Source organism: Sebastes fasciatus, chromosome 1, assembly GCF_043250625.1.
Source record: "Sebastes fasciatus isolate fSebFas1 chromosome 1, fSebFas1.pri, whole genome shotgun sequence".
Lineage (NCBI taxonomy): Eukaryota > Metazoa > Chordata > Actinopteri > Perciformes > Sebastidae > Sebastes > Sebastes fasciatus.
The window spans coordinates 22,336,030-22,352,966 of record NC_133795.1 but is presented as its reverse complement, the minus strand read 5'-3'; the positions used below and the strand labels follow the sequence as shown (position 1 = coordinate 22,352,966).

The following is a 16,937-nucleotide window of genomic DNA, read 5'->3' as shown; positions in this document are numbered from 1 at the left end:
CCAACACCTCTGGGATGAACGGGATCACTGACTGTGAGCCAGGCCTGATCACCCAACATCCGTGTTGGACCTCGCTAATGCTCTTGTGACTGAATAGGAACAGATCCCTGCAGCCAGTTTCTAAAGTCATGTTGAAAACCTGAAACCAGAAGAGCCACTTTCACACTGGCAGCCCAAATCTGCTTTTAGGGATATTAAAGTGTGAAACAGATTTATTTACAGCAAACATGAACTCAGTGTGTTTGTATGTGTGTGTGTGCGTGTGTGTGCAGGTGATGGCTCCATTGGAGATCATTGATCCCAAAGCGGACGAACAGTCGATGATGACCTACCTGTCTCAGTTCCCCAAAGCCAAACTGAAGCCAGGAGCTCCACTCAAACCCAAACTCAACCCCAAGAAGGCCCGCGCATACGGACCAGGTACACACACACACACACACACACACACACACACACACACACACACACACACACACACACACATGCACACACAGCAACAAATGATGACAAGGGACCACAAACAAAAATGTAATATGGCATTTTTCAACGCATTCTGTTGGCCATCTGGTTTTTGATTTAATAACACAAGAGCTTCTGTACCTGTTCCAGTGTATGTTGGCTAATGGGAACACTGGAAACACTGGTCAGTCTGACAATGTGAGGAAGTTAGCAGCTGTTAGTCTGAACAAAGGACCACGCTCAATATCTGACACACACACACACACACACACACACACACACACACTGTAACCTTGAGGAGGAAATACCTGGGAATGACTACAGAGGCAGCAGGACATTCCCCCCACACACCCTCACCCACCCACTATAACACAGAGTCCTGTCTTACAGTATCATAAACTGTGAGACGGCACCGTCTGATAAACCTTCACCCTCAAGAATGTAACACTCAAACTGGACTCATTTCAATTCAGTGAAGCTTTATTGGTGTTGATGTTTTTAGGGCTGTGACTAATGATTATTTATAATATGTAATCTCTATAATTATAATCTGCAGATTCTTATTTTGATAATGGATTAGTTGTTGTTGCACAAAATCTTCAGAAAATGGTGAAATATGCTCGTAGCTGTTTCCAAGAGCCCAAGGTGGCGTCTCAAAATGGCTTGTTTTTACTTCTTTTGACCAACAGTTTAAAAGCCCCAAATATTCAGTTAAATATCATATATGAACAGCATCCTCACGTTTGTAATTTTTGCTTCAAAAAAAGACTGAAACGATGAATTGATTCCAAAATAATTGCGATTTGTTTTTTTGTTGATCAACTGATTGTTTCACTTCTGAACGTTTTGACCAAAAACATATGCATGACACAAGCATATGCAGTATTAAAGTGGACAAAAACAAACAACACATAGAGCCTTGTTTATAATCGCGCCAGACACTGTAGGGCGGGCCTCCACAGATGGCATGCGAGCTACAAGCAGGCACAAAGGCGTTTATGCTCAACGGTTGTTTGTTGCAGTATTCCCCGTAACGCCAGAGGGTGCACAAACAAAATATTCAGTGAGGAAGCCAGAAGTCATTGAGTGTTACCAGCAAAACACCATAAACCAAAGTCCTCAAAGCCGGGGAGGAATTGTAATTAACTGTAAACTCGTATCTCATATTCATGCACATACTTTATCGCCTTTATACAGTCACTGTAAAGAAAGGAGTCAAATGATTGGAACAACAAATGTATTATAATGAAATGAAGGCTGAAAGATTGAATATCTTCTAAACAATTTGAATCGTCTGGCAAAATATTTACTCAAATGTATATTTCTAAGATCTCCTGCGTTTAATGTATTTAAAAATGAATTGGTAATCTTCCTAAAATCCTGAGGCATATTAATTGTAAAAATATATTCATTATTTTACTTCTTAATTTAAGTGATTTGCTTTTATCTTGTTGTGGCAGTCATGTCTGAAAAACTCCATGCGCAGCCGGCGCTTCGTTACAAAAATTCAGAGGTGCACGACCAATACAAGCGGCGCAACAACTTGCAGAGCCGTCGCGTGAGGGTGGGCAAATCAAAAATGACGCCATCACATATTGTGCGTGAAGCACAATATGTGATGGCGTAATTTTTGATTTGCCCACCCTCGCGCTGGGAACACTACTGCGAGCATAAACCTAGCTTAAAAAGTTACATACACTACATGGAATGGATCTAGTCACCAACAAGATTTTTTCTTCTTCTGCAGGTATTGAACCGACGGGGAACAGGGTGATGCGTCCTGCTGTGTTCACAGTGGATACGTTCAGTGCCGGTCAGGGTCAGGTGACCATCTACCTGGACCATCCGGACGGCACCAGAGAGGAGGTACGCCACCAAATCCTCCTCTTCCTCTGTTTCCCCACCTGTTTAATGACAAAGCTGCAGTGATTTTATATTTTTATATAAAACTCGACCTAAATAACCTTAACATCTTTCTGTGTGTTTTGATCAGCTGAAGGCGGAGCCTAATGAGGGCAAGAAGACGTTCAGCGTCAGCTACATTCCTAAAGTCGTGGGACCTCACAAGGTAAGCTCCAGTTTTCTTTCTGTAATAAAATGATTAAATGCATTTGGCTCATAATACGTTTTTCCCTTGAACCTAAAAGGAAGTTTAAGGATTATTATTTTATTAGTGAAAGGAAAAAGGAAGATATATTGATATATCAGAAATGCTTCTTCTGCTTACAGATGGATAATTGTTGTTTTTGTTTCCTAGGTGACGGTGATGTTTGCAGGCCAGCAGATCCCCAAAAGTCCATTTGAGGTGACTGTTGACAAGGCGCTGGGCGACGCCTCCAAGGTCACGGTCAAAGGCCCGGGAGTCGAACCTGTGGGCAACATCGCCAACAAACAAACCTACTTTGACATCTACACTGCAGGTCAGACACAAAAACACAAATAGTTTATGGGTCAAATTAGGCTTCAGTCCAATGGATAGATGTCATCGCTCACCCTGAGACAGGATGTGATGTCACAGATTGTAAACAACCTATAGGAGTGAAGCTGCAGGTTGCAGCGTGGTTGTGTAAAAGGCCTATGACTCGCTTCAAAACACCCACGGCCATTGTTTTATATGTAAGCACACACACCCTTCCTGAGGCATCTTTTACTTGTGTCAGCTTGTCAGCATGAGTGTTGCAACGTAATATATCCTGGACCAATTTCTCCACTGAATCCACAGAGACCAAGTAATTATTGACATTAGTAACTGTAATGCAATTATTGAATTTCAAATTGTAAAGACTATGTAGCTTTTAAGGGCCCTATTTAAACGATCTATAGCGCATGGTCTAAAGTTCATTTAGGGTGTGTCCAACTCCACTTTTGCTAGTTAAAGATCTGGGTGCAAAGTAAGGCGCAAGGGGCAAAGGGGTTGTATTTAGTCTCTTAATTAATCAGAGGTTAGTTTTGAGCATAACAGGAATTAAACCAATCAGTGTTGTCTCCCATTCCCTCTAAAAGCCTTATTTCATTATCTTCTGAATTGTCACCTGCTGCCTGCATTTTATGTTTTCCTTAAAACATTGTTCAAGCGCTGACACCGTATTTAACTGAGGTCAATGGCACAATCGCTTTCTGCTGCCTCAAGATAGCAATACACCAACAAAGCACCTGACCACACCTCATTTTAAGACCAACACGCCCATGGGGCGCACAGATGGGCGCAAGTACATTTGCTACTTACACAACGAGGGCGCTGGGAGTGAAAATGACATCTGTGTCGGTCTGAAACTAGCAATGATTGTTGCGCTGCGCTGTGCGCCGCCGTGGTTGTAAGATATGGCCCTAAGTCTGGCTCTTTTCTGTTTTCCACAAGCAGTGAGTGAAATTGAAGTCAAAGACTGACTTGTTAAAGTTTCTCTGTAGGAGCCGGTACAGGAGACGTGACGGCCATGATCAAAGACTCTCAGGGCCGCCAGAACGTCGTGGAGGTGATGATGGAGGATAAGGGCGACAGCACATATCGCTGCACCTACCGGCCCACTCAGGCCGGCCCGCACACTGTTGCCGTCACTTTCGGAGGGGTGGGGATCCCCCGCAGCCCCTTCGCCGTGGACGTGGGACCTGGTGAGTCGTTTCATCTTCACCTATTACAGTCAATTGTAATTGACTCATAAACATAATAATCATGACCCCACTTGAACACATAGTAATGAATCTCTTCACTCCTGGATGTGTGTTTGTGCAGCCTGCGCACCGGGTGCGTGCAGGGCGACGGGTCGCGGCCTCCAGCCGTCAGGGTTGAGGGTGAAGCAGGTCGGTGACATCAAGGTGGACACCAGAAACGCCGGCAGTGGAGACCTGAAGGTGCTCGTCAAAGGACCCAGTGAGTACAGTTCACACCGTAGAGGCTTTATAGAGACACAAAGTCCAACTGGAGCTCCTGAGTTCATTGAAGGTCACAGTGATTCATGGGAACTGTAGTTTTTAGCAGCATTGCTTTAGGGATGGCAATGTCGATAAGTCAGTCCACCACTGAAATATCTCAGCAACTATCAGATTGATTGCTATGAAATTCTGTACAGACATTCACGGTCTCCAGAGGATGAATCCCTCTCATCCGCCTGACTTTTCCTCCACCTCCACAAGCAGGTCAAAGTTTTCACTTATCCTGTGATATCTGATAAGACATCTGATAATCAGGCTTTTGCATTTACACCTGGTATTTATAAGCAACAGCAGACAGCCGAGGGCATCTGTAGGCTACTGTTTGATAGCTAATTAAGCTAATGATACTGTAAGTTCTTCTTAGCCAGAGGATTTGATGTCTTTTCTGCATTTAAAAAAAAAAAAAAAAAATAGACTTTGAGAGTAACCACTGATAATTTCTATGGTATTCTGTAATTGCTTATTTTGAGTCAACTACCTTCCTGAACTCAATCTAATGATTAGTGAATTAGCCAGCCTATTTTTATTTCCAACATTTGTGTGGTGTGAAGTATATTAAACCATTTTGTTACGGCATTATAACTTGACTCCCTCATTCGGTATGTGTGTATTTGTTTTCAGTTTTTTATTTTTGTTTGTGTTTTACTTTATTTTTATTCTATATTTTATTATTTCTGTCTTTATTACTACATTTTATTGGTATTATTTATCATGTGAGGGGAGTCACCCAGTTGAGTGGTTTACCGGCAGGCGATGGGGAGGATGGGTGGGTCGAATGGTTCTGTTGTTCAGAGTGGGTGGTGAAAAACTAAAAAAAAATAAAGGACATGTTTTTGTACTATTTATATCTTTCCTGTATAAGTAAATATACATGTTTCCAATAAAAATACTTATATTTGAAGAAGGTAATCAGAGCCAGTGAAGAAGCTTCCTACGACTGACGGCAAAAGGGAACATTTTCCAAAGTGTCCGGATGTTCTCTTAACTCAGATTTTATTTCTGATAAATCTTTCAGAGGGCATCGAGGAGCCAGTGAAGCAGATCTCCAGTCAGGACGGTGTGTTCTCCTATGAGTATTATCCCAACAGTCCTGGCAAATACACCGTCTCCATCACCTGGGGCAGTCAACACATCCCGAAGAGGTAAGCTTTTCCTGTGTGTTCAGAGAATTACCTCAGAGCACATTACCTCATCTTATCTGAATGGTTGGATCCGCAGGGAAATGAACGCTTTTAGTCTGGGCCTCGTGTTCTCTTTGTCACCTCTATGATGAGCACATTGTGTGAGTATTCGTATTAGTATGAGTACAGGGAGTTCCCCAAGTTCCTGAGCAGTCAGCCAGATGGAAAGAGAAGCCAGCTATATGTGAAGGATTCTTGGCGGCAAGACACACTGATGAGCGGCCAGACTCGGACAAACTATACATGGATCAGTAATTGCACATGTAAGGGAAATACCTGTAAATACATAATTAAATGAAACAACCATATCACAGAACAGCAGAGTCATGAACCGTGACTGTTCTGTACGTGGTTCAGTCATAATCATGTACAGGCATCCTCACAGGTCATACAGGGGCAGAATGTTCCCACAATGAAGAAGCCGTCCTCAAATCTCTGGGGGGTTTTGAGGAGCTGTCCTTGAGCAGGTTTCTGTTTTATTTCATCCAGCACTGACTGTTAGCTCATCCGGCTAATGTAACACACAGAAAACACTTGCTGTCTGTTTTTCCACAGACAGAGACAGAGAGAGAGAGGATAGGGTAAGAGTTTACTGGTTTTAATCCTGCTTTTAGAAACCTACATCTGCTACTGTGAGTACTCTGATAGAAACCAGGATAGTGTGTGTCATGTAAACACCTGTTCCAGGTTTCTGAACACGCGTTGTTGGTGCAGAACATAATGTCTGAGATGGAGAGAAATCAAGTCACAACTGCACACAGATGATGAGAAAGCTGGATACTGTTAGAATCATGTATACAGAGTGATGAGTAACCAGGTTTCTAATGTTGTCATGGGGCAGCTGTGATTCAGAGGTAGAACGGGTCGTCCAGTAATCGGAAGATTGTTAGTTCTACCCCCGGCTCCTCCGGTCCGCATGTCAAAGTGTCCTTGGGCAAGATACTTAACCCCAAATTGCTCTCGATGGCGGTGCCATCAGAGTATTTAGATTAGATCCTGATGTGTAGGTTGGTACCTTGTATGGCAGCCTCTACCATCAGTGTATGAATGTATAGGTGAATGTTTGCATGTAGCGTAAAGCGCCTTGAGTTAGGGCTGCACAATTAATCGTGTATTAATCACGATGACGATTTGGGCATCCCACAATTAGATGAACATAATCGACTGTGATATTGATGTTTAAAACACGATGTCAGGGTGGAAGTTCTTCATTGTGAGTGAAGGAGACATAAAGCTTCAATTTGTCACAACTATAAGTCCAAAATAAGCTGTGGTGGAAGAACCTCAAAACATTTTGAACAACTAACTTAATCAGACACTTATTATATTTAATTCAACCCCCTGATGCTGCTCAGATTAATCAGTGACCAGCTCGTCTAATGACAGCATGGAGCTACAGAGCTCCGTCAACGGAGGTTCTATTGAGTTACATTATGGTGCAAATGAGTATTGGACGATGGTAAAGTCTAACTATATCATGATGTGTTCAAATGTAATCTTGTAAAATTTAGTTTTTGGCAGTTAGGATGTAGCACAACATGGAAGTGAAAGCAGCACTCTGTTTATTTAAAATATGAAATTGCAATCAAAATATTTTGTCCATAAAATCTATGAATATTCGTGATAAATAATCGTGATCTCATTATTGATCAAAACAATCGTGTTTATCGTTTTTCGCCCAGCCCTACTTTGAGTGGTCAGAAGACTAGAAAAGCGCTATACGAATGCAGGTCTATTTACCGTTTACATTCATGTTCCATGTAAACACCATATCCTATATGATCAAAACCAGGATACCCGTGCGCATGTAAACGTTATCATCGATAGATGTTGTTAGGTGTGGTCAGAAATGCTCTGTTGCACCTGTAACCACACCAAACAGTGATGTCACACGGTCCCCAAGTACACCTCTACATCACTGCAACAATGTGACAAGTTGAACCACTGGAGGTCAGGAAAGATGAGATCTTCAGAGGGTGTTAAAGAGAAAATTCAACACCTTTTCACGTGTCTGTCTAACCCGTGTTGATGGTAAATGTAGTCAATGGGAGCAATATATTCCTCAGTGTGTGCTATATGGACCCAGAAAGCTGAGTTTGCAGCAGCAAAATTTGTTGTTCTTCTTGCGTCCAGCGCCGTCATTTGACGTGACAGTGACGTAGTTGGATGGAAGGAAGAACTACAGGCTGCTGTTTCAGCTTGGATTTCTCTGGGTAGCCAGGGGGCACCGTGCTCTAGATGCCGCTCAACACCAGAACTTCCTTGTTATCTTCGCTTGTATTGCAAAGTAGCTAAATTTCCAACAGCGAAAATGGCATCCCAAAATATGAGTGCAGAGGATGTTATGGACGAGGACACATTTTACAGTGTTTTGGTTGACTCGGATATTCAGCCGTATTTATACGGGCTAGAGTATACGGCCGAAGAAATCCAGCGGTGAGGCTGCAGCTGCATTAGCTGTGCAAGAGGATGTGGCTGGCGGGGACCCTCTTGGTGTCAGAAGCTTGCGCTCAATGCATCCTGGTACATTTAGGCACTGCCAGCACAGCTCTGCGAGCCGAAGAACTCGACTTTCTGGGTCACTATAGCACACTGAGGAATGTATTGCTTCAACTCGACTAAATTTACCATCAACCCTGATTGGACATCCACAAAAAAGGTGACGAATTTTCCCTTAAGTTACACTTTAAAGCCGGACTGAAATTTTAATTGTGCTATAGCTTTTGTGCAGATTTTTTTTCATTTTTCATAAGAGTATAAAACATTTATTTTTGTACTTATTTGTGGAAACGGCATCTTAGCCTTCGGCCTGGCTAGCCTTCGGCCTGGCTAGCGTTCGTCTGTCTCTCTCATGGGTCCAGATGTGGTGATGTTAAATGTCCAGCCTGTCAAAACTCACAGCAACAGGTAGCCCGGTAACCTCAGCACTTCATACATTACAGATGATTTGAATAAGGACACGGAGTAACTCACAGAGGGCTGAAATCACAGATGAAGTACAGCTGAGAGCTCAAAAATGCCCGTTAGGCTGTTGGAAGGGAAGTGATGTAACAAACCGTTTTAAGTGCTCTCACACAGATACTGTCACCAATTAAGCTACAGCACTGATGTCATCGGGCGGTACTAAAAACTAGCGCTGTCACTGCAGAAAAAATATAATAATAATTACAATTTCAACAAAATAAGTATGAAATAAATCTGTTCTAATAAAACTAATAATTAAAATGCACTATAAATATAATCGTAGCAGTAGAAGGAGGAGTATTTTGGTAGAACATTTTGAAAAAGCAAACCAAGACCTAATTGGAGGTAAAAGGAAAAAAGTAAAGGTCTCGCCTTCCTTTTGGGGAGAAAATGCATGTCCCCATAATGTAAATCATTACATTTTGGAGTGAAAACTTGGTTTAAGGTTAGAGTAAAGTTAGGTTTAGATTAAAGTTAGGACAAGGGTAAGGGTTAGGATTAGGTAAGTAGCGGTTAGGGTTTGGGTTAGTCTTCAGCAAATGAATGTAAGTCAATGTAATTTCCTCCAAAGTGATGGAAACACGACTATGTGTGTGTGTATATGTAATGAAGACAGTAAATCCCGACAGACAGTTTTATTTGGCGTGAAGCTAGTTTCCATCTGAACACACACACACGCAGATACACACACACACACTGAAGCTTGGATTACAGTTCTGTGAGGCACTGAGGTTGTTAATTTGTGTGTGTGCGTGTGTTGACAGGCTCTCGGATGATCTCATGCAGTGGGCCGTCTTACACCCCCTACACACACGCAACATACTCACAGGCACATATAGAAAGACTAGACTATAGAAAGACTATAGTGACTATATAGAAAGTCACATACTGTTTTTCATTTACTTGTTGTAGCATTACCACATCAGCAGTGGGTTGTGTGATTTCATTCTGACAGATCTGCTCTCTCTTTTCAGTCCCTTCGAGGTGTCGGTGGGTCCTCCCGCTGGGCCTCAGCAGATCAGGGCCTGGGGACCCGGCCTGGAGGGAGGCATTGTGGGTAAACCCGCCACCTTTGTAGTGGAGTCCGTCGGCACTGATGTCGGAGTGCTGGGTGGGTTTATTTTTGATTTATCAGGATTTTAAACTGGGATCAGATCAAATGCTGTCATCACCAAGCTTTACATCCGATCTAATCTGACCTGCGGTGTCTTCAGGTTTTGCCATTGAGGGACCTTCTCAGGCTAAAATCGAGTGCGAGGACCAGAACGACGGTTCATGTGATGTCCGTTACTGGCCGACGGAGGCCGGAGAATACGCCATCCACGTGACCTGTGATGAGGAGGACATCGAACACAGCCCCTTCATGGCCCACATCGTCCCCGACAACAACGACAGTGACCCAGATAAGGTCAGTAAGACACAGAACCAGCGTACAATAGCGCAATAAGTCTAAAATACTGAAGGTCCTGATTCAAAATTAAGTTTTTTTTTTTTATTAATATGATGTATATGAAAGATTGACTGAGAGAAAAGGACTCCTGAAATTGTTGTGATGGGATCAGCTCGAGAGAAGACGTGTCACTCTGTACAATCATGAGTGGATTGTTTCTGTGGTTCAAACCCCAACAGAGTCATTACAGAGTGGAGGGTCTTCCCTCACAAACTATCTTTGACAAGTACAGACATTGACAGAACAAACAAACCCAACGACAGACAAGTTTCATTTTGGTCTGTCATGAAGTTACTCATGGAATTAATATTAATGAGTGAAACCTGATGCAACATGCAGCCGGCGACAGTCAGCTCCAGATAAAAATTTAAAAAAAACTTTATTCAACCAGATATGTTCATTGAGAACCAATTCTCATTTACAATGACAACCTGGTCAAGATAGCTGAATGTTTTTACACTGCTCTTTGCTAATGATCAGAGAGAATCTGTGTATTTTGCCAGCATCGTGTGTCAGAGCAGAGTCAGTCACCGGTGAAACCAAATAAGCTTTCACATTCACACATTAATTTGTTTTCTGTGTAGAGACTCGCTGTCTGTGATTTGCCCAGATAATGATTATCTATAATCTATAATAATTACTATTGGTTTTGGGGTTGTAGGTTCAGGCTTACGGGCCGGGGCTTGAGAAGACAGGCTGCCTGGTCAACCAACCTGCTGAGTTCACTGTCATCGCTAAGGATGCTGGAAAAGGACCTCTGAAGATCACTGCTGTGGTAAGACACAGGAATCCTCTCGTACTAAATCAATACAGACACACACACACACACTCCTTTTGAAACCAACTTCCATCCACACGTTTCATCATTCAGTGTTCTTTTAGGTTGGTTTGCGCAGAGATTGTGGTCCTAGTAAAATAATAGAGAATAATTAAGGAAATAATTAACATATTGTCATTTAATTTGGAGGATTGTTGCAATATAAACATTGCAGTGATTTAAAATACAACACCACTGATAACATGATGCATTTGCACTAGGGCTGTAAATCGATCAAAATTATGAATTCGCAAAGTAATCGCACATTATTTATCTGTTCAAAATGTACCTTAAAGGGAGATTTCTCAAGTATTTAATACTTTTATCAACATGGGAGTGCGCAAATACGCTGTTTTATGCAAATGTATATATATATTTATTATTGGAAATCAATTAACACAAAACAATCACAAATATTGTCCAGAAACCCTCACAGGTACTGCATTTAGCATAAAAAATATGCTCAAATCATAACATGGCAAACTCAAGCCTAAGTGTGTCAGTGTGCTGACTTGACTATGACTTGCCCCAAACTGCATGTGATTATCATAAAGTGGGCATGTCTGTAAAGGGGAGACTCGTGGGTACCCATAGAACCCATTTTCATTCACATATCTTGAGGTCAGAGGTCAAGGGACCCCTTTGAAAATGACAATGCCAGTTTTCCTTCGCCAAAATTTAGCGTAAGTTTGGAGCGTTATTTAACCTCCTTTGTGACAAGCTAGTATGACAGAGTTGCTCAATACATTATATGTAGGGCTACAAGTTAGATAATTTTTTTATTATTGATTAATCTGTTGATTATTTTACTTGATAAACTGATGATTAATTGATTGATTAATCTGTAAACCTCCAAACAAACATTTGTATGCAGCTACATGTTTGGACTTTTGTTTCTATTTCAAGAAGCTTTGACCACCTTCTAAACTCTCTGTCTTCCTGTCTGTCTGTCAGGACGGAGAGGGACTTCCTTTGGATGTGAAGATGAGTCGTAAAGGTGACGGGCAGTACGCCTGCTCCTACACGCCCACCTCCTCTCTCAAACACACTGTGGCCGTCGCCTGGGGAGGAGTCAGCGTCCCCAACAGCCCCTTCAGGGTAAGCAGCCAATCACAGCACCCTGTTAAAACGGGAAGCGATGTCCTGCCCAAACCCGAGGATTTGGTTGAGGCTAAGGTCGTCCAATCAGAAGCTTTAGTTAAGGCAGAAAGCATCAAAGTCGTCCAATCGGAGTCGATTGTTCTGGAGCAAAGTTTTAAGACGGTGCAGTCAGAAGGCAAAGATGCGAGTAGTAAAACTAAGAAGCCTCTGATCATCATCACTACTTACACTGAGCAGTGGGAGGGCTAGTTTAGCTGCACGGGAATAAATCACAGAAGTAAATTCGGTAGTGGAATCTGTGCTGGTGAGAAAACACTTTAAAATCTTAAAATGCTTTAAGAGAAAAAAAAAAAAAGAAAAGTTATTTGATTAAATGATCGTATCAAGAATATTGCATAATGAAGGTTTTAATGACTCCAGAATTCAACATTATGGAAATAATAGAACCTGAAATCACAACTACAGGCGTCTTTTTATTTACAAGAAAAATAATTTGAAATGAATAGTTTTGAAGGCATTAAACACCATGATTTGGTATTATGTTGTTGAAAAGAGTTTCACCATCATCCTACTTCTAACCTGCTGTGTCACCATCATTGACAAAGTAGTAAAATGTCCCATCTTTAATCTCTATTTGGAGCTTGTTCAGAGCCATGCTAGCTGTTTCCCCCCGTTTACAGTCTTTATGCTAAGCTAGGCTAACCACACCCTGACTCTAGCTCTGTATTGAACACACACACATGAGATTGATGTTCATCTCATCTCTTTCTCCAAAAGAAAACAATTCTTCTTATTCCGCAATTATTCTTATCCGTATTCTTTCAAAGAAACTGTTGGCTCATTTACCAAAAACAGTGCCAGTACTAACTGATTAATTCTTTTTTTACGAGATACTAACTTGTCTGCTAATTAGATGTCTAATTAACGTTTGCTGGGAAGCTACTTTAGTTAGAAAAACATCAAAGACAAAGTCTGCAGTGTACTGAGAGTACAAAAAGTTCTCAGATTTTGTTGTGTTCAATATGACCATCGCAGAGAGTGTGGCATGAAGCCATCGGTTTGACTGAACACAGGTTGGTCCGTTATTTATGAGCCAAAGTGGTTTGACTTCAAAATATTAGTCTAAACGGTTTTCTGATATGAAATTGACGCATCATTAACACCATAAACATGTTTTATTGTTGACTTAAAAATCATGACTGCCTGCCTATCACTAATATCCACTATATGATCAAAAATTGCAATTGCAGCTTATGTGTTTAACAAACCTTATTGTATTTTGATTCATTTTCACATTTTATATGTAACACTGTAACCTCTGTCTGTCCACCGTAACAACCTTTTGTCTGTCTTTTACAAACTCACTAATCATAACTTTTTTTTTTTTTAATTAAGTTTTTTAGCTGAAGTTGTTTTTATGTAGACTTTACTGAAGATGATTTAACCACCAAATTCACTAGTCAGTCTTTTTTGCACTGTAACCGCTGTCCATGCACTGTGACTCACTTTGAGTTTTGTATTTCTTCTTTTGGTTGAGCTACACTAGAACTTCACTAATCTGAACCTCTCTGATCCGAGATACAAGCTTTTGTAATTTAACAACCTGTAGAGGTAACTACAATTAAAGATGGAGAAAGTCCTTTAATATTGGATACCTGTCGTTACGGAGTCCAACCCCATACTTATATTTACTTAAATGTTGATTAAATATGATGGAATAACAGTTATAGTCTACTTAATCTGACAAACCTTATTTTCCTGAGCTACTTGATCCAAATACTTGAAGTTAAAAAAAATATTCAGTTTATAAGCTTAAATAATTGATCTGAAATTAGCTGGGAAAATGAGACTCCTGAAAGTAATGCAACGTAAAATATGCCAGGATTGGCCCCGATACCAATACTTGGAATTGGATTGGCTCAGTTCATCTCTACTTTAAACATATGCAGGCTCAAATAATACAAATAATAATGTAATGGGTGTAAAAGAAACTGATAGACACACAATGTGTTTTTCCAAAGTAGACAATAATTTTACCGTTTTCTGTTTTGCCAACTCTTGACGTATTTCCTGTAAGTCGTCATTGTTGTGAAGTGAGCTCAACGGACAATCAATACTCAACTAAAGAAAACACAAAAGCCAAAGAAGATAACATTTTCACCACCATGACAATATGTACATGCTGCATTTATTAAAAAAAACAATCCTGCAGATAAATAAAACACGTTTTAAACATATTCATACATGAGGCATACAGAAAGGTGCTTGAAATACAGAAAACATGCAAACGCAGCATTTTCTGTATTTGATACTGTTTTCTTTACATCCAGTACATTGAGCCCTCAACTCACAGTAGCTTTTGACATTTTTCCATCAGTGTTAATTGTAGGGTTTCCCCCTGAAAGTTGATGAGTCAAATCATCGGTCGGTGACCCCTCAGTCGACTTCTTCAAGTCGAGCCGTCCTTGTTTTTTGGTCAGTCCGTGCTTGCTTTAAAAAAAAAAAAAAAAATCACATGAACAGTGTTCCCCACAAGACAAAAAACACGACAAAAAAAGTCACACCCACAAACCATGGTAAACGAGACGGTCCATGTTTCAAGACGGGTCGGGTCGGTTGCCGACATCGCCACAGACCCCTGACGCACTGAGCAGTTCCGCCCGGTTGACAGTCGGGCCGGTAGCAGAGGGCGCAGTGAGCACTACGGCTCCGGGAAGCGTCGAGGTCCAGACGAGGGGTGCTGTAAAGCTCACGGTCAGAGCTGCGAGCCACATTCACCTCGAGCCTTTCCAAGCCGACCTAGAGCCAGTCGCAGTGTACCGCCACATAGATCTTCCCACACCAAGCAGCAGTCCCTGACCCGCCAAGTTGAATTCCCGGGCGGATTGAGCGAACCTGAGAAGTGTAGAAATATTTTTTGTTGATTATGAAACTGTGGCAGGCCTACCTAGGCTGTGTCGGCCCACATTTGACTACGATAATGTGTTCGAAATCATCACTGTAAAAAAAAAAAAATTAATAGTCGAATCTTCATATTGAACAGGCAAGTTCGATTCAAATAAATAAATTCTGATTCGGTACAGCCCTAGTTAATGGCTGGTCCAAAAAAGCCAGGGTGTTGAAATCAAATTTCCCACCAACACTAGCTCCGACTTAGTTGTTTGTCCCAACTTATACGATTGGGATCAGTTTATGCTAGTGGGAAGCCGGTGAGGGATCACGTGTTGATCGGATAGCATAAAACCTGCCATGTGTTACCACCCTCCAGGAAGCTTGTTAATAGGAGCTTGTGAAACATTGAAAGCACAAACATGTGCAGTGATTTTATCTTTAAACATGAGATGTTCAGATAAGTGAAGCTCTGCTGTCATCAAAGCACGTGATTTATATTTTTTATGAAGTAAATCTTGTTCCTGTTGAATGAAAACCTCTTCACTTCATGTGTCACTCATAAAGTAAAAATATCTATTAGAATTTAGTTTTATTGACCAATGAAACGGTCGTGTCTAGAAGGTAACCCGCAAACTGCGAAATCTGATTTTGCCTAACCCTAACCTGTCAGAAACTCTCCCAAGACTCGCTGCCCGACAACGTATCCTAACCTTAACTATTCAAGATCAATGCCTAACCTTAACCATCTCGCGAGAGTTTCCCCAATTTGCTGGTTCCCTTCTAGACATGACCCAATGAAACTTACAAGCATGACTTTATGATGCTCACTGAGCTCCTTATGATATCCTCATTTATGAGGATCTGAATAAGGGATTTAAAGATGTTTGTTTTATTTAATTCAAGTCTACTCAAAACTGTTAATGCATTGATAGAAAACATAAAACGGTCAGAGTGAAAAGGTTTTCATTTCACAGTTCAGATATGCACCAACCAGTCTTCTTTGCACTGTAACCACCTATTTTATTTTTTTAATCACAGTTTGAGAGATTTGTTTGCCTTGTACTTATCACTGTGAGGTTTCTGACTTTATCAGCTGTCTTCCCTTCTCCCTGTTGTTATAAGATTTTTATGGTTTCACCCGTAGGGCAAATAAGTCATGAGAATCTTGCAATGGGCCTTAGATATGTCTGGATATGTGTTTGTTTGCAGTTCAGGAATTTATGACGATGCCAACAGTCCTCAGGAGTTGGCTTTCTTTCTTTGTGTTGAAACGTCAGATGTACAAAGTCCAAAAGTTACAAGATAGAAGAACTCTTCAGATAAGACAAGTTGATGCAGTTCCAAAGAGTCTTTAGAGGCCAAGTGAAAATTTGATCATCAAGCAGGAAAATGAGTTGGAAATTTACTTCTATAGATCTGACCACTGCTTCATAGTATTTGTACAAAGCTTTTCTTATCGTTCATGGTAAAAAAAAAATAACATTCTGCAGAGTTGGTGCTCTCTGGCTCTGATGGAAGTATTTGTACTGGTGCACAAACCATTCCAACTGGTCCAGAGAAGTTTGTACTTGTCTAAAACGCTTTGAGCTGATGTCACCGCAATGAATCAGCAGGCTTGTTGTGAGCTGCAGCAGCCTGCAGGCACCGACTGCACCTTTCTCCAACTTTAATGTTGATACAGTAGATGGATGGAGAGTAAACAGTCACACCCAACTTTTAGCGCTGCTGGGAACACAAAGTCATGATACCTTTTCATTAAAAGTGGGAAGATAAAGAAGGCAGCGTGCAAGAGAGGTTCACGGTGGGAACCTGACTTGACCCTAGCAGTCACTAAGATTCACAGCTGTGAAAACAACACATAGCTGCAGTTTGTGTTGTTGTTGGATTGTATTGAAAACCTAATCTTTACCTTTGCTGACAAGGGCTTGATTTAATGGGAGTGCTTTGTCTGATAGCAATAAATAGTAAAGTTAACTATCGGCTTTAGTTGTAGCAAAAAGGGCCAAACAGGATCACAGTCTAATCAGCATTTATACATCAGACAATGCATTTTTTCAATGATTACTTTTCTTTTTTTGTTGTTGTAACTAACATGTTGAATCACCTTAATCAGCTGTCCTAAAACTCAACATCATTTCTATCC

At 41.1% G+C, this 16,937-nt stretch overlaps 1 protein-coding gene across 2 annotated transcripts in view; it reads left to right on the top strand.

The window, feature by feature from the left end:
• flnba (filamin B a) overlaps nt 1-16,937 on the top strand; it is a 78,156-nt gene that overhangs the window by 33,651 nt on the left and 27,568 nt on the right. For both annotated transcript variants that reach the window (XM_074637358.1, XM_074637366.1), the window contains exons 5-15: nt 273-420; nt 2,207-2,325; nt 2,453-2,527; nt 2,717-2,879; nt 3,868-4,068; nt 4,190-4,327; nt 5,405-5,531; nt 9,509-9,645; nt 9,749-9,942; nt 10,646-10,759; nt 11,756-11,899. In XM_074637358.1, coding sequence (XP_074493459.1) covers nt 273-420; nt 2,207-2,325; nt 2,453-2,527; nt 2,717-2,879; nt 3,868-4,068; nt 4,190-4,327; nt 5,405-5,531; nt 9,509-9,645; nt 9,749-9,942; nt 10,646-10,759; nt 11,756-11,899 — 1,560 coding nt within the window. The remainder of the gene's footprint in view (nt 1-272; nt 421-2,206; nt 2,326-2,452; nt 2,528-2,716; nt 2,880-3,867; nt 4,069-4,189; nt 4,328-5,404; nt 5,532-9,508; nt 9,646-9,748; nt 9,943-10,645; nt 10,760-11,755; nt 11,900-16,937) is intronic.